An 18,428-nucleotide genomic window follows, 5' to 3' on the forward strand; every position below is an offset into this window, starting at 1 on the left:
TGTAATGCTTCTGTGCCAGAGGAAGTGGTGAAAGTCACAGAGGAGAAACAGCTGGAGGAGAGCTGGGAGGCACCAGGGCTGCAGAGAGAGCTGGAACAGGCTGCAGAACCCCTGGGGAAACCAGAGTTAGGTCAGAACAAAGGTCTCAGTCCCTCGTTGGGATTTCAACATCACAGAAAATTTGCATTCAGCCCCTGATCAAAAGCCATTCTCTGTGGTTTAGGTCCAGGTGGGAGCATCCTGTGTTGTGCTCTCACAGGATTCCCACAGGCTGGGTTGAAATTCCTGATTTCCCCCAAAAAGCAGCAAGATGGGCGTTTTTGCAGGTTCCTACAACACCAGGAGGTGTTGCTGTGCCAGAGCACGAATTAAAAGCTTCAAGAGGGCTGCAGTGCATGGGTGAGGGCTGCACAACGTGGATCCCCTGGGTGATGGGTGCTGTCCCTCTGCTGTTTCTGGGATGTAGGACCAGGGGAAAGGCTTTGAAGTCAGGGGAGATGGGTGCCAGGCAGCTCAACTGCTCTTTTAATTAAATCTGGTTAGGAAATGATTCGATCTTGGCAACAACAGGATCTGCTAATTGTAACTGCTTGTTCTGAATGTGTTACTCACTTGAGTTACACCGGCACTAAATGTTCCTCCTAACATATTTTTCCCTCCCCTGTAACACCATGAATCATGCAGGACTTATTTTCTGTGAGAGCTGGTGCAGCCCAGACCCAGCTATTAGAGGAGATTTAAGTCAAAATCAGAAATATGAGTGATGGTCCAAATTCAGCTGGACATTCAAACACTCAGCTCCTGTCAAGCACTGGTGTTTGTTTGTTTGTTTGTTTGTTTGAACTCTGTGATTCAGCACATTCTTGGGTTATGTTATGGAATTTACACAGGGTTAAACACTAGAGCGAGTCAGGGTTTGGATTTCTGTCACTGTCCACAGTCCCAGCTACATCACAGAACCTGTTGGACCTGGAGCTGTTACAAGCACTTGAGCAGTAAAACCTCCAATATTTCACCAGATATCTACGTTTTTATAACCATGTGCTGGCTAATTTTGTGTGTAACCATGTTGAACTAACTTCTGATCAAATATGGAAATTGTTACTAGGAAAAGCAAATCAGCTGCCCCACCTGATTGTTTGTGTCCCCAAAGTGTGTGTCAATGGGAGAAGTGGTTTTTTATTTTTAAGGCTTCAGCAATTCTGCATCACTTTCTGTGTCCCAGCAGCCACCAGTGATCAGGAGCTAGCACTGGATTTGGCACTGCCAGGCCAGAGGGGCAGAATCTCCAGAGAAATGCAGGTGAATCACCATGCACAGGACCCTGGAGAGGACAGGACCCTGGAGAGGTTTGCTTCATAGTCCAGACCAGGATTTTGTCTGATTTATCATCTCACTGGACCCACTGTAGAGAATTGCCAGAAAAAAAAATTGTGAAAAATAAAAAATCAGATGGACCTATGCATAAACCAGCAGAAATTGCATATTTAATGGGACAAATGTAAATGCCTGTCATCTAAAGCCAACTTATTCCTCTTGTTGGAACATCCCCCTGAATAATCCCCTGCAGTTTCTCTGCTTTGAATCATAAGGTCAATAGCAAGATAAACCCAAGAGATTAATTCCAGTCACGCCATGCCAGTGGTGCCAACAACTGTGCTTTTCTCCACTCCAGCTGTGCAGGAGGGAGGGGAGCAGCTCCTGCAGAAGGCTGGGTTTCATGTCCAGCTGGAAGATGTGGCAGTGCCTGAAGGTGTCCCCAGGCTCCCAATGTCCCCAGGCTGGGCAGGAGGGGTCCGTGCCCAAAGCTGGCCCTGGGGAATGTTCACTCACTGAGCTCTGCCCCATCACAAGGGCATGGGGACCTTGGCAAGTTTTAAGAAAATGGAGTAATGAAAGCTGGGAATCTGATTAAAAACTAATTTAGGCCTTGCTTAATCTCAATGTTTAAATACATTGCCAAAATTCAGGGTGTCAGAGCCCTGTTGGGGATCAGGGGGGCTCTCACTGGGGCCATGAACACTCAGGTGTGAGCACACCTGGCCTCTGGGACCTGCATGGAACTCACTGAGCACCTTCACACCATCCAAAGGCTCAAATTGTACATAACCATCCATTCTGTCCTTAAAGGAGCATTGCTGACCTCTGCAAAGCCCTGTTAATTCCTTCTTGCTGTCCCAAAAGGGGCATCTTCCATTTCCATCAGAAAATGACTCCCATTGCCTCTCTGGCAATCATTCCCCTCATTCTTCACTATTTAAACCTTTGGAGTCTTCTTAGAAGAAGAATTTTCACATTTTCAGAAGCCAATTTTCACATTTTCTACAAGCCTATTTTTTATCTTTCTTCCAGAGAAACCACCATTCAACACAAAATATAACACCAAGGCTTTTTTGATATGGTCAGTAAGCTTGGGCTTTTTTTTTTTTTTATTCCTCATTTTTTATTTTAAATAATTATATGAAAAAGAAGTTTGAAGACTTTTGCTGTCTAGTATGATATGTTTACAGTCTGCAAACCACAACTGCATTTCAAGCAAATGCTCTTGCAAACAGTGTTTTATACAAAGCAGTGCAATTTGTTAGGTACAGATTGATCATCTGGCTACAGGCAAACTTTGAAAGCTGTCACATACAGCAGTTTTATTTTTATTTTAAGCTTGTTACTGGCTTTAAATACAGAATTTGGATTTGTGTCTGTATGCCTGGTGGATGAGCTGTGGATAACCACACTGGTGTGTAGCCCTAAAAGAATGTGTCCTAACGCCTGGCTCAGGAAATTCATTGCAAGAACACTGGAAACTCAAAGGCAAATGAAATAACAAGTGTGTTTGTGCCAACAGAAGCTGTTTGTTTCTCATTCAGTGTTAGGTATTCAGCAAGATGCATGAGTGGTAGAGACAAAGTTTATTCTTAGTAGTCATAGAGAAGAATGAGCATTTATCACTGAATAAACTCTGGCTTTTTTACATTCTCCCAACCTCCAGCTCCACGGGGATTTTTTGGAGCTGGCTTTGTTGGGTTGGCTGCTGCTTATACCTATGCTAGGAGAGAGGATAGCACTGTAACCTGTGCTGCTGTTTTAATTTGTGTATTTTGCTGATGTACACATGTGCACATTTCTGTCTGTGGTTTTGGGAACGGCCCAGACCAGGCTCAGACCCCTGTGTAGATGTGTTTGATGGTGTCTCCAGGCCCAGGTCCCCATGTAGAGGTGTTTGATGTGGTTTCAGGCTCAGTTCCCTGTGTAGATGTATTTGTTATGGATACTAGGCTCACTAACCTGTGTAGATGTGTTTGATGGGGGAGGCCTGGCCTAGGTTCCTGTGTAGATCTGTTTGAGGGGAATATCAGGCCCAGGTCCCCATGTAGATGTGTTTGATGTAGTCTCCAGGCCCAGGTCACTGTGTAGATGGCCCAGGTCACTATGTAGATGTGTTTGATGGGGTCTCCAGGCTCAGGTCCCCATGTAGATGTGTTTGATGGGGTCTCCAGGCCCAGGTCCCCATGTAGATGTGTTTGATGGGGTCTCCAGGCCCAGGTCCCTGTGTAGATGTGTTTGATGGGGTCTCCAGGCCCAGGTCCCCGTGTAGGTGTGTTTGATGGGAGACACCAAGCCGAGTTCCCTGTGTAGGGGTGTTTGATATGGTCTCCAGGCTCAGTTCCCTGTGTAGATGTATTTGATAGGATCTCCAGGCCCAGGTAGGTATCTGTGCAGATATATTTGATGTGGTTCCCAGCTCAGTTCCCTGTGCAGATGTATTTGATGTGGTCCCAGGCTCAGTTTCCCATGTAGATGTATTTGATGGGGCAGGCCTGGCCCAGTTCCCCATGTAGATGTGTTTGAGGAGAACACCAGGCCCAGTTCCCTGTGCAGATGTGTTTGATATGGTCTCTAGGCTCAGTTCCCTGTGTAGATGTATTTGATGGGGGAGGCCTGTCCCTCCAGGATCAGGCTGTCCGTCTCGTTGAAGGTGTCACTTTCCCCAGCGCGGTTGGCACTCTTGGCTCGGCTCAGCCGCGACTGCAACCGCTCGTGCTCCTTGCGCAGCTCAGAGTAGGAGTGGGAGAAGGTGTGGAATATGGAGGTGGCGGGGAAGGACATGATGAGGATCCCGCTGAGGATGCTGCTCAGAGCCACCATCTGGCCCGGCACGCTCCGCGGCACCATGTCCCCGTAGCCCACGGTGGTCATGGAGATGATGGCCCACCAGTAGGAGGCGGGGATGCTGGTGAATTCCAGCACCCTGCCTGACTCATTCTCAGCCAGGTACACCAGGGGGGAGAAGAGGGTGACGGCCACGCACAGGAAGAGCAGCAGCAGCCCGAACTCCCGCGTGCACTTGCGCACGGTGAGGCCCAGGGTCTGCAGGCCCAGCGAGTGGCGGGCAAGGCGCATGACGTACAGGATCCTCAAGGCACGTAAAACCCGTAGCACCAGGCCCACCTTCTCCAGGTACGTGTTGCTGCTCGGCCTGTCCTCCTCCTCGCTGGAGTCGTCCTCAGAGAAGATGAGGGAGGCGTAGTAAGGGGAAATGGCCAAGAAGTCGATGATGTTCAGGGGTCCTTTGAAGAACTGACACTTGCTCCTGGCCTGGATGAAGCGGAGGCAGAACTCCAGGGAGAACCAAGCAACGCAGATAGTCTCGATGACGAAGATGTAATAGCACTTCTGGGAACACTCACCCTGCCACAAAACAGAGAGGGAAATAAACAAAAGAACAGTCTGTGAGCCGGCATCCAAAAATGCTGAGGGAGAGGCAATATGGATCTGCCTGAGTCACTGGCAGCAGAGATAAACAAAACCAGCTCACAGGTAGTGTGGCAGCTGTCCTTCAGTTCCACAGAGAATATTGAGCACACAAAATAGCTGAACAAACAGCTCATTTGCCTCATTGGTCAGGCCTCATTGTCAGGTAGGCCATGAGGTCTACCTGCCTCATTTTACCCTGTTGCTTCTTCCAACTACTACAATGAAACCCATCTATGTATAAAGTCCTGGCATGTAGGCTGTAAGTTCTGAATGTCACAGACAGGTAGAAAAAATTATAAAAGAGAGGCCTCATAAAATCAGGCATGCCCTATTAAATTAATAGGGCTGTCACTTCTAAATGCAGCTAAATACTTTGTGAAAGCATCTTGAAAATGAGAGTTCTTTAACACAACAATCTATTTCTAGGGTGAAAAACAAGTGCACCTGTATAAACAATAGGATCTGTCCCATGAGAATCAGTGAAGAAAATATGTAAACAATTCAAGAATAGAGAGATTTGATGGACAAGGAAAATACCTTTTACTAACCAATACAGTAATTGACAAGAAAGTTATAAACAAATTAAAGTTGCCCACGAGGTCTGTAAAAACTGTATAAAATGAGTTGTGTGAATGAAATATTGGCTTTTCCCACATGAAGAAAATGGAATCACGGCAGACTTTTTACAACACCCAATATTTCCCACTTTCTGCTGCGCTTGGGAGTAACAAGTCTTTTTGTGTTACAGAATTGGCCAGCAGAGGTTCCCCCTCAGGAGTGAGTTTTACCCTGCCCAACCCTCAGAACAATTTAGCTCTGTAGCAGCATTTGGGGATTTCTCCTTTCTGCACAGCAAGCTGCTGAGTTCATATTTTACCCCTAAAATGAAACACCACAGAAGCTTCATCAGCCCTGCCAGGGCTCTGCATGCAGGGTCAGGCTGTGGCTCCATTTGCAGTCAGGGCTGGAGCACGCTGATGTTTGCAGAGCTGCTGACTGGGCTCGATGAGATTGCCTGCAATCAGCAGTTGTGTTTTGCAGTGCTCACTCTCTCTGAGCCCTGAATTATTTGTACAAAGCAGCCTGGACTCTGCAAACCTGCCTCTGGTCACCCCAGTGATGGGGCCTCTGAATTATTCATTGCTCCCATCAAGATTTATTTAATTTTTTGTTAGCTGGGCTGAATTTCCAGTACATCTGTTATTTATTTGCCTTTAGACATTTGCAGGTGACATTGCTCTCAGATCATCATGGGGTTTTCCCTATTCCTTCCTTAGGAAATACAAGAAATTTTATTTAACCTGGTTAAAACTTGCTGGTTTTTTAAACCTGGAAGGTTTAACCATTAAGATGTAGGCTTTTGAACTGAGCATGAAATTTCAAGGTGTAGCAATGTAGAGACTGCTTGGGAGATTTTTAATTCTTGCCACCCTCAGTAACTTCAGTATTCCCTATGGAAATTTATATTTACTTACTGAAGGCAATTTATGCTGTCAGCATAATGAGAACATGCTCATTGCCTTCACATGGGGAGATGGATTTCATCCCAAGAGTTTGCATGTGAATGTTTTATATAATAGGAACATTTGTATATATTATGGAATGCACCTGACTTGATTTATATAGAATATCCCTCTCTAATGTCAGTCACTTCAAACATTCTTCATCCTTTTGAATACCCTGGTCAAAAGCAGCAAATATTGAAATAAGAGGGGATAGGGAAGGAAATATCAAGCACCAAAGCCAATTTCTGTTTCTCCCAGTAGTTTTGAGGATTTTTACAGCTCAGTGTTTTACGTTGCTCTCAGAACTGTTGTCCAAAGAACAGGCAGAACACTCTGACTTCAAAGTTCTGTTCTCACCAAAATACTGATGCTCCTGTGTCAGTGGGAGATTTCAAAATTTTTTTTGCCACCACATTCCCATTAGTTACTTTCAGTATGGCCCAAATATTCTGATCCATGAAAGCCATTTTGCCTAAATGGCAGAAAAAGAAATCTCTGTGCCACAGCAACTTCTGCACAATTCCTCTTTCTGAACAAACCAGTCACATTTGGATATTCTAATGCTCAACACCTGCCACCACAAACCACAAAAAACTCCCTCCCTTGACCTTACCATCAAATAGAGAATTCTGGGGTTTTATTTCCAGATCTTTGAGTGAAATTTTCACTGAGCTCCTTCTCCTCCTGCTGCAGTTTTGCTCACGGTGGAGTGGGAGCTCTAAAAGCTCCAAGCTGGGGTGGTGCTTACCCTGAGCAAGAGGGGAAGATGAGGTTTTATTTAGAACTGACCACAGCATATTTTGGGAGAGCTTTTTCAACCACACCATCTGACATCAATCTCTACTCATCCTGTCTCTGACTTTGATGGGAGAGTAGTTATGACAGGCCCAGCAGTGAGTATGTAAGTCTTCATACTTTATTCATCCTGCAGATTTACTTTTCAACAATCCAAGAATTTATCAGGATTTATGGAACTTGCCTCCAGCAGAAATTCTGCAACCTGTGATATAAATGTAATAAAATGAGTGCCTGGTATTGATCTTCTGTATGAAATGAGCATTTGGCTCAGCAATGAATGAAACAATATTTTGTGTGTAAAAAGATATATATTGAGTCTGGTGTCTGAAATATTGAGTGGTTTCTTAGATTTATAAACTACCTCAAAGAAGCAAAGGAGTTGTTTCAAACTCCTCTACCACCAGAGATAGTAAAAAAATTCAAGCTTCCTTTTGATTATCCCCTTCTGGTGTATAAGAGAGTGGCTTATTTCCCATGTTCTCTTATGTGCTGGAGTTTATGGTGTTACAGTGAGATTGCTCATTTTAGGATATTTCTGTTAAATTCTCTTTAAACAGGAAAAAAAGAAGGTAGGTTCATAATAAAAGAGAAGAAGAGCAGTACTGAGTGCAGTTAACCCAGTTCCCTCAACAGCCAGAGGAAAAAAGTGCCCAGGGGAACCCTCCTGGTTTCTGATTTCCACTCACAGAATCCCAGAGTGGTTTGGGTAGAAGGGACCTTAAATCCATTTAAAACCCTTAAACCAGGTTGCTCCAAGCCCTGTCCAACCTGGCCTTGGCTACTTCCAGGGATGGAGCAGCAAAAAGGCAATTTATTCACTAATTGTGAATTCCAGCCAAATGTGCTTGAGATATGTGCCACTCACAAGATAAAAAGAGATAAATTTCCCAGCCTATTGGTTTGCCAGGAAACATTAATTAAAGTGTAATGACATCTAGGATAACAAACAGAATCAGATCCCAGGGTTATGCAGCAGTAGCCTAACTTACAACAGGTATAAATCTCATCTAGTGAAAATAATATCTTTTCATGCATCAATAATTTCAGTTATGCCCAGGGAGACTGAATCAGAATTTCCCCTGCAGAATATATCCCTCATCTATCCATGCTGGTTTCCAGATGCTGCTCACTTTTTTTTTTTAATGTAGACAAGGAAAAACTTGATTATTACTGAATAACTGTAAGACACCACCAAGGAACTCCTCTTGTTCCTTCAGGTTCTGCTCTGTGCTGATCATTTTGTGTCTCACCTTTTTGCTCTCTTAAGACAATTGACAATTAAAATATGCTTTGGAAAACTTGTTCTGAGTCATTACCTGATCCACCAATGAGTTTCCTGCTGCCAGAGATTTACCCCAATACCTTTTGCAGTGGGTATTTACCCTTTATTCCCTCTTAATCTGAAGTACAATCAGGAAAGAAATCCTGTTATTCCCATTATGCTGGGAGAGCAGTGCTGCAGCTGTGTGAGGATAAAATTGGACAGACACCAGCTTTCTGCCCTGGGTGTGATTGACTCTAAGTGGAAGTTTATTGGCAGCAGTCTGGGTCTGTTTTCTGTGCTGTGTAATTTGGGATTTCCCACAATCTATAAACAGGCCTAGGAGGTAAAACAAGCAAAACTACAGGATTTCCTGTGATCTCCTTCCTGTGCTTGCCAGGGAGCTCTGCTCGGGGTGGTGTCAGATTCCAAGTGTTTCTTGTGTCAAATGATCTATTCCCAGGTTAAATAGCAAATAATCCATTGTGTCAAATGATCTGTTCCCAAGTCAAATAGCAAATAATCCATTGTGTCAAATGATCTATTCCCAGGCTAAATAGCTAAAGTTTCTCCAATGTTTGTGGAGCACTTTGCTAATAAGCACAGCTTGATCAGTATCTGGATTATTTCAGAATCATGCCATATTTCCAGAGCTTTGGAGTGGAAATCAATGTGTACCTCAGCACAAGGTGTATGTGCTGCTTACACAGCACACTGGTGAGAAAGGAATCTCGTGTCATTTATGAAGCCAAGCTGACTAAAGTCCTTGAACCCACCTAGAAGGCATAACAGAACCCCTGTTATTCCCAGGGCATGTTTGTGGGAAGCAGCTGGCTCATCATCATCATCAAACAAATGACAAGGGCTGAAGGGATCTGAGCCCTGCTCCTAGCAGGGATTACTCCTGAGGAAAGGCTGCCCTGTGCTCAGTGACCCACACCCAATGGAGCCAGAACCAGGCAGGAAAGGAGCTCAGAGAGCACCTGCTCCATCCTATTGAGTCCTAGAGGAGTTTCCCTGAGCACAGGACCTGCACCTTCTCATCCCCCTGCAGTGGAAGGACAGACAGAATGTCACCGTTCACACCAGGAACGAGCCTGGCTCTGTGGCTGATGCAAGGTCATGGTTCACATCTGCTAAATTTATCCTGGCAGGGGCAGGTTTTGTTTGGCACAGCCAAGCTGCTGCTCAGATGCTTCCTGTGATGCACACACTGCTCTGTGGACAGAGGCCAGGGTCCACCAGAGAGGCAGCAGATGGGATCAGCCTGTCCTGCAGCTCCTGCCCTGCCTTCTGCCAGCCTGTGCTGTCCAGCACTTATCCCAGCAGGACTGCTCTTCCTGCAGCCTGGCCCTTTGGCCAAAACCAGCCAGACCTCTAGGTGCAGGATTTCAAAGTAAAACCAGCAGAAATTTCCCTCTCTAAGCCCAAGGTTAACATTTCCAACCTTTTGCACTTCTCACACCTGGGCAGTTCATCCTGCTCTAGAGCTTCTCCCTCTGTGTGAAAAACACAAACTAATGGGATGGTGTGAAAACAAGCTTTGGTTCTTCCCACAGAGCCAAGGCAGTGGGATACAGGGGAGGCTGAAGTCTGGAGAAGGGTTGGGAAGGGGCAGAGGCAGAGCAAGAGCTGGGTGTAGGGAGCTGAGCTCCCCAGCTGGCTCCAATGTGTTCTTACCCCGTTGGCAGCAGGAAATGAACAGATACAGGGCAGAAATCCCTTCTGGCCCTTTGGCCAAAACCAGCCAGCCCTCTAGGTGCAGAATTTCAAAGTAAAACCAGCAGAAATTTCCCTCTCTAAGCCCAAGGTTGCCATTTCCTGGGTGGGGGCTGTTTTCCAGCCTTTTGCACTTCTCACAGCTGGGCAGTGCATCCTGGTCTAGAGCTTCTCCCTGAGCAATTCCCTCTGTGTGAAAAACACAAACCAATGGGATGGTGTGAAAACAAGTTTTGATTCTTCCCACAGAGCCAAGGCAGTGGGATCCAGGGGAGGCTGAAGTCTGGAGAAGGGTTGGGAAGGAGCAGAGGCAGAGCAAGAGCTGGGTGTCGGGAGCTGAGCTCCCCAGCTGGCTCCAAGCTTTTCTTACCCTGTTGGCTGCAGGAAATGAACAGATACACGGCAGAAATCACTTCTGGCTGGGAAGTGCTGCCTTGGTTAGGAAATGTGGTGCCAGCCTGGGCTCCCTGCATACCTGAGCTCTGGGATGCAGCTGCAGTGCTGCAGGTAGTGCTGAATCACTGCGGCCGCATTGACGCTGTTATTTGAATAATTAAACCACGCTCTGCTGAATCAAATAATGGGGAGGGAGAGCTTGAAAACCCCGTGTTATGGATCACATCAGCTCTTGGATTCATGGTTTCAGCCTGATGCAATAAAATCAGAAGGTTACAGCCTGCTGAGAAAGACTCTAACTTGATTTAGGGAATGATGAGCTTGTTAAAGCAGTGCTGTGTATTCTGAGAACACAGTGAGTTCCCACTTGTTCTACTTGAGGGAAAGAAGCCTGGACTTAGGAAAACAATTACCACAACTACAGCATTTGAGGAAACTGAACTAATATTGGTATTGTATTAATGTGGACATTAGAAAGAACAGAGAAAGGAATTAATGCTCTGTGTCCAACAAATAATTATCCCCTCTGGGGCTGAAGTGTACCTAAAATAAATTGTTAAAATTAACTTTTAAACTTTAGTCTGCAGACACTGTTAGAGTCAATCTGAAGAATCTGGTTTTGATTTAAGCCAGTTGGTGACTCTAAAGTGTTGGTGTTAGCAGAAAGATGTGAAAGAGTAAATCTTTCTTGTTTTTCTAGTAAGGAATCTAACAGATTTGTAACTGTGCAGAGCAGTATAGTCAAAATGACAAGGAATTTATCTGGACTTGGAAGGATAGCCAAAACCTGACAGTTTTGCTGCTGGTCAAAGCACTTTGCCTGTTACTCCTTCCTTTCTTTCTTTCTTTCCTTTCTTTCCTTTCCTTTCCTTTCCTTTCCTTTCCTTTCCTTTCCTTTCCTTTCCTTTCCTTTCCTTTCCTTTCCTTTCCTTTCCTTTCCTTTCCTTTCCTTTCCTTTCCTTTCCTTTCCTTTCCTTTCCTTTCCTTTCCTTTCCTTTCCTTTCCTTTCCTTTCCTTTCCTTTCCTTTCCTTTCCTTTCCTACTGCATTGCAAATTCTTCAGAGAAGAAATTCCTTTTTATTGTAACTCTGGAGCACAGGGGGTTCCAAAGGTGGTTAAATCTGTTTTAGTGGGAGATACTGGTGCTAATGAGAGGTGCTGACACTGTGGGAAGGAACTTGGGGGATAAATTAGTTTCAAGCAGAGTTTTCCTGAGATGGAAAAGCAGCACCCATCTTCCCAAAGAACATTTATTCATTTATTAAACCCTCACCTCTGCTGAAACCTTGAGGGGAGCCAGGTGAGGGGAGTGAACAGGTTTTTGTAATAATTACAGTCCTGAAAGCAGCAGGAGGGGGAAGAAATCCTGGCTCCCAGTGAGGGCCACGTGCTGGCACACTGCACAGCTGTTGGTGCAGTGCCCAGTGCAGAACAGCTGGAACAGCTGGAACAGCTGGGGGTCCCCAGCATGGCATGCAAAGCTCGGAGCCTCAGCACTGCTGGGACACAGCCAAGAGAGGATGAAGATAAGGCAAACAAATAATGTCTAATTGTGCTTCCTGAGCCCTGGACACTGGCTTTGGAAAGGCAGGCAGGATCCATTCCCTCCCTGGAGGGCCAGAGTTTGTGCAGACACTGATTTTGTGTGGCAGGGAGGGTGAGCTGGGCACAGATGGGCAGCAGTGAGCTGAACCCCCTCTGTGCCCTCTGAGCTGTGCAGAGCAGGGCTTCAGTAAAATGAGCTTCACCAGAGCTGTACAGAACAGACCCAGTGCTGAACTGGGCAGTTCTGAGTATGAGTGCCTGGGAAATGATCACTGATTGTGTAGGACTCTGAAATCAGGGCCTTAACATGATGGTGAAATTTCCATCTCAAAGCTCCCGGTGTTTCTGGCCTCAAAAAAATGCAGATCCCATAAAGCAATAATTCATAAATATATATCATAAAGCAATAATTCATAAATATATATAATAAAACAATAATTCATAAATATATATCATAAAGCAATAATTCATAAATATATATAATAAAACAATAATTCCTAAATATATATCATAAAGCAATAATTCATAAATATATATCAAAGACCCAAGCTTGAATATTCTGATTTCTGTTGTTTAATGGTTTCTTATTTAACCTTTCTTCAGTCATTATTAATTTAGCTAATTCAGTCCATGAAGCACATAAATAGCTGGGTTTCACTCTGCTGAGCACACCCAGACCAGGAGGTTTTGGTGCTCCAGTGAAGCACATTTTCCTACTTCCCTTGCTAATCAAAATGGTCAGAAAAAAAAATCAGAATTGCACTGGATGCTTGGACAACTTAAGAGAGGGATTGTCTGCAGAAAGTGACCTGATAAGAACCCAGAATAAAGTGCTTGAGCAGATGCAATAAAGCCAAAGCACATCCAGCTTTATTTTGTTCCAAGTAATTTCAAGTCATATGTAAATAGCAGTATATTTATAGATAGGCATGTACATATATGCCTTTATAGTCTTACACTTTAAATGAGCATTACATTTTCTTTCTCTTCATAGTAAGGTGAATAAATTGGGTTTTTCCCTCATAAAGTAAAATTATTCCATTTTAAAGAAAACCTGTTTCTTGGCAGTTTCGCTCAGTGTGCAAGCTAAATATTCTTTAGTATCATATAGAAAACTTCAGCAACATCAAGCATTAAAACACTAATCAGGGCCTCCAGAATAATGGTGAAGAATATAAAAAATAATTTTAAAGTGGTTCTATTTGTTAAGTACTGGGTTCTCCTCATTTGTTCTGTTTTCTGGATTCTAAATGCAACCAGAGACTAGAAACATATTCTCTTAAAAGGAACTTGATTTTCACACAATCAAATGATCCCAGGAAAAGAAGATTTTTAAAATGAGTATTCTGTGTTTCAGGATAAAACCTTCATGTGAAACAACAGTGGTTGTAGGTTATGATGATTTTGTTTCATTAAGTCCTATAAAATACCTAAAGCAATTCCAAGCTTTTCAAGTCAGTTAAGAGCAAACACAAGAATTAGTAGTAACAGGGTCAGGGAATGGAAATATCTGGGGGTTCTCTCCCCCCTGACCTTAATTTGCTGCCTTCCTGAAGGACACACCTTGCTGCAGCCTTTCTGCTGAGTCATTTCTCCAGAGGATGCCAATTTTAGGGACTCATTAAATGAAACATCTCATGCCAAGGGAAGTCCCAAGAGTACTTCAAAGTGCTCTCCCTCTCCAGGCCCCTCTGCAGTGGTTTTATCTCAGAGTTTTCTGGTGTAATGATGGTTTTTCCCTTTGGGTTGGATGTGCTGAGCAGTGGCTGTTTCAGTGATCCTGATTATAACTCTTATGTGGGACTGGGACTTTTGGGGGGCTTTGATGGAACTTCTGTCCTGTCTCTAGTGGGATGATCTGAATTTCTTCATTCGAGGGTAACACTGGTGAATTTTGTCACTTCAGCTTTCCTACCCTGTGTGCCTGGTCTCCAGTTCAGATTTGCAGTTCTCTCAGGCTGCCTTTTCAGATCAATAACAGATTTTCTCAACTTTAAATATGCCTTTTTTCCTTTCTCTACATGCTTTGATTACTGCACATTGATGATATTAAATCTGTTCTTAAAGACAGTTTGGTGAAAACTGTTTGGTAAAAACAGCTCCATAAAGAACTGATGCAAATACGATGGACAAGGATATATTTCCACTGGTAAATGTGATAATTCTGTTGTTTCATTCTTAACTAACATAACCTTGTTACTGATGACTCCTCTCTCCTTAGCCTCACAAATAATAAAACCTTTTGTATATTCATTTCATGGTCAGACTCAAATTTGATCTCACCAGAGCTGTTCCTTTACTACTCCACATTTTTGCTGAACTTTTTGCTCACTCTTCACCTGGGACTGTTCCCTCTGGGTTGGCATTCCCATCATGTCCACATATAATATAAATGTTTGCCCAAATCTGGGTGGGTTTTTTTTTCACGAGGAGGCTCCTAAATGTCATTTGGCACATTCTGGGGTGTGTCAGTGATAACAACTCCTCCTTTATTTCTCTGTCAGCTGCATGCCCCCCCTGCCATCCATCCCCTCTGCTGCCCCGGGCGCTGGCTCCTTCCCTCCCCTCTGGTTGCCAGGGTGACTGGGTTTCCCTGATGCAGATGCTCTCTCCTGGCTCCCTGCCATCCCTCTCGCGGAGACACAGCCGAGTTTTCACTTGCCCGAGCACGCTGAGGACTCCTGGCTGCTCTTCTGCCTGCTCTTTCCTCCCTTCTGAGCAGACCTGGCTCAGCAGCTGCTGCCAGGACCAGGGATCTGCTGTGCCTGCAGGGTGGGATCAGCAGCCTCTGAGCCAAGTGAGTCAAGTGGAAGTCACCTTGCATTATTTCTTTATTTTTCCTCCCTTTTTTCTCGGCTTTTTTTTTTACTCTGATCCATCCTGAGCTGGAGTCCAGCCACTTTTCACTCTCTTAATGTGGCTGTGGTGAGGAGGAACAAGACCCTAGAGTGGTACACATGCAGCAGAGGTAAAGCCTTTTTTGTCTGTTTTTCAGAATGGTTAATATGGATAAATTCAATTTCCAGTGTTAGTGACATTGGGAAATGGATCCTTGCAGTAATTTTAGGGATATTTACCTCAGAGCTTTTGCCAAGCTTTAACTCAAAAGTGATTAAACCTCACAATAATCTTTGCATTCAGGTGTGGAATTTCAGGTTGTTCAGAAACTTTGTGAAGGAATTTGACTGTTTTCTGTCACTGAGCAAACAGATATTGAATCATCTTTGTGTTCAGCCCTAAAAGCAAAAATTCCAGGTCCTGCATGCTTGTTTCAGGTTGCTGGTAAATGTGGCCCCATCTTGGAATCACTCTCTGAGGTCTGCTCTGAGTTACAAATCAACAGAGAGTTGATTTTGCTAAGTATGACTCAGCTGCAGCCAAGAACTCCTAATTGGAGTCAATTAACTTCATGGAGCTATTTGTCCAGCTCTAGTTAAAATGCTCTTTTGAGATGCCAGTAAGAAAATCTTAGTTGTTGCAGGCTAAGAATTTAGGGATGGAAATTTAAGGGATGCCAAAATTGCTTGTCAGTAGTTCAGATTTTCTGCTTTTCCACAAGGCATGATTATTTTGTCTCATATATTCCCCTATTTTTCCTGTGGCAGAACATCACATAATTCATAGAAAGGGACTTTTAATACTCTATATTCTGGGGCACAATGACAAAATGCATTGGGCTGGTGCTGTAAGTGTAAATTATGGAATGTTTCCAAACATTTGGACAAATGTGGTCCTTTCCTCAAGTTCATCCTTCATCTTCTCCCCTGCACTTCCAACAATCCATCTTTTGAGCTTGTTTTAATGCAGTTTGCTTGTTTTTAAAGTGCTGGTATATATGCAAATCTCTAAGTAGTAATGTCATCCTTGTTTTATAGGAAATCCAGGAGCAGCAGCTTCACTGCAGCTCCCAGACACACTTATAACCCTCAGCATGCTTTTCTTTCTAACTCAGTAATTTATTTTTTAAAACACACAACCCCTTACATCCAGCAGAGCTCTGCTCATGTCCTGGGCCCTTTACATGGGATTTATTTATCAAAGCTTTTCCTGCAGTGGTTGGGAAATGAAGATAAAAAGGCACTTCCATTAACAAAGTTAGTAGGAAGCACTTGCTGGAGCAGAGTTTGTAATGTTTGTACACGGAGCTGGAAGAAGGATGTTCTATATTTAAAGTACTTCCTTGGAAGAAGCATTGGAAGAGTGTTAACAGCTTTTGCTGTGAAAACAGTTTTTCCTTTTTTCAGCCAAAAAGTAATAGAATAGCTGGGGAAGGCTGCAAGAGCACCAGGCTTATTCCTGACAGGCTGGAGCCTTCCTTAGCAAATGAAAACTAATATTCAAGGGGTTAAAAAGGAACAGGTCATTATCTTAAATTTCAGCCTCCTGTGCAGTCCTCAGTTTTATCCAAATACATCAAATATCAGGATGTATTTTAACCATGACAAGGCTGCTTTGACCAGTAAAATAAATACAGATTTTTGTCTTGTGCACACCAAGCTGTGCTGTAAATGTAGAAATGACTTTATTCATCAATATGTGACACTCTGAGGAGTGTCTTGTCTTACAGCAGGGGTTGGGGCAGGGGGTTCATTTGACACAGATTTCCTCAGCACTTTTGGAAGGGCAATTTGCAAATGAAGTGCAGGATTCATTACAGAGATTAGTCAAGGTTATTTGATGAATTTGGACATCACCACATCTGAAATAACTTTGGATTCTTACTTTTCCTCTGGTCTATTATTACAAAAATAAATCTTTTAAATACTGAAATATTTACAGTAATGTTATAGAGAAGATCCTTCATGTGTGATACAGGCTTGATTTATTTGCCCTGAATTAATGTGGATGAGTTTTTTGAGAAGGGCTTAAGGGCAGTTAGCAGTTCAGATAGTGCTTGGTATTGCTCCTACACTATGTACATATATATGGGGCAAACACAGAATTCTCTTAGCATGGAATTATGATTTTTTGGAGGCACAGCTTTTATGCATCAGTATGTGCAAAAATACTTCATCTGCCTCTCATCCTTCAATCTTTATGCAACTACTGAAATGTAACATATAAAAATTAATGAATATTTCTCCCTCTTTAAGCATCTGACAGTTTTATCACAAGGGAAGACACCCAGCTGTTTTAAAAGTAAAGACGTCAGAGGAAAATATTTCTGTAGCTAATGTGTCCAAAGGAAAGATTGCCTGTAAATAGAGAGTGAAGCATCTTGAAAACTCCACGATGTCAGTTTGAGAGTCAGTGCTAACAACTTAATCTTACCCTGGCAGCTGCTTCTCAAGAAGGGAAAATCACCCTATACTGGAGAGCTGAAATATCTGCTCTGTCCAAAAGCTTTCTTGTATTCTAGCTAAAAATTAGTATAATATTTGTTCCCATTATTCTTAATATGATATCACTTGAACATGATGGAACTATTTTGAGCCATAGCTGTGTTTTCTGTCCCAGTTCTGTGGGTAGACCAGTTAGGAAGGACTGACTTACCCTGTCTTCTTCAGCTCTCAAGTCTGGCATTGTGCTCACGCAAAGGCTGACAGCTGTGGTGGCCACAAAGAGGATGGAGAGACAAGCAAAGACTTTGCCTGGCAGTCCCGACTGGGGATTTTCCACCATATCTCTGAGCCTGTTCATGAACTGCCCAAACCTGGTTTTCTCATCCAAGACACACGAAGCCTCCTTGCTCCTCCGGAGCTCTTCTTCTTTGCGGATCTCGGCCAGCTCCTGCAGCTTCTGGAAGAGTTTCCGAAAGCAGCAGTTCTCCAGGTTGGATTCCTCGATGCCCCAGTACCTGAGCTCCTCCTGGAAAGACAAGGCACACATGTCTCTCAAGAGCATCAGCTTCCCTGCTGCGAGGAAGCTGACAATCATCCCGAAAGCGTTGGGGTTCCTGTCAAAGAAGAACTCGTGGGTGTCCTCATCGTAATCGTCACACAGCTGGATGATTTCTTCATAGCTGCTGCAAAGCTTCAGTTTGCTCAGTCTGGTCAGGGGAAACTCGTCCAAAGTACTCCAAGGCAGCAAGTATTTGATGCCCCCAACGTTGATCATGATCTCTGTCTTCAGGTCGACTGCAGACACTTGGTCAGGGTGGTGAATCCTCCTGGCTCTCTGGTAATGGACCCCCTTGACAGAAGGGGTTTCCACACAGATGGGAAACAAGTGGCTCAAGGAATTGCAGGAGTTGTAGCTAATGTTGCTATAGTCTTGGTCACTGCCTCTGGAGAGAATAGGCATCTCTAAGAGTTCTCACCGGGACATCCAGAGCGGCATCAGAGCAGGGGGATCTGTCAGCCGGAGGACACAGGGAGGAGGAGAAAACATAGCAGGGGTTACTGCCAGAGAAAAGGTGTCTCCAGCCACTTTCCTCAATCAGGAAATCAATGAGTGCCTGTTTGGTAAGTAAAAGTCACCTCTGTGCCTCTCCCCGAAGCCTGCAGCCCGTG

At 44.0% G+C, this 18,428-nt stretch overlaps 1 protein-coding gene across 1 annotated transcript; it reads right to left on the minus strand.

Annotated features, from left to right (window-relative positions):
• Positions 1-3,900: 3,900 nt before the first annotated feature.
• Positions 3,901-18,219, minus strand: KCNG4 (potassium voltage-gated channel modifier subfamily G member 4). The gene is made up of 2 exons (XM_059481659.1): positions 17,470-18,219; positions 3,901-4,686 (listed from the first exon to the last, which is right to left on the minus strand). The coding sequence occupies exons 1-2, from the start codon at positions 18,217-18,219 to the stop codon at positions 3,901-3,903; spliced, it is 1,536 nt and encodes a 511-aa protein (XP_059337642.1).
• Positions 18,220-18,428: the final 209 nt, after the last annotated feature.

This window comes from Ammospiza nelsoni, chromosome 13, assembly GCF_027579445.1.
Source record: "Ammospiza nelsoni isolate bAmmNel1 chromosome 13, bAmmNel1.pri, whole genome shotgun sequence".
Lineage (NCBI taxonomy): Eukaryota > Metazoa > Chordata > Aves > Passeriformes > Passerellidae > Ammospiza > Ammospiza nelsoni.

What these genes read in the sequence shown, in the direction of transcription:
- KCNG4 (XM_059481659.1), bottom strand. Translation starts at nt 18,219, where the DNA reads ATGCCTATTCTCTCCAGAGGCAGTGACCAAGACTATAGCAACATTAGC. An exon ending in TGAGAGCTGAAGAAGACAGG is followed by an intron (nt 4,687 to 17,469) that starts GTAAGTCAGTCC and finishes GTTTTGTGGCAG; the next exon opens with GGTGAGTGTTCCCAGAAGTG.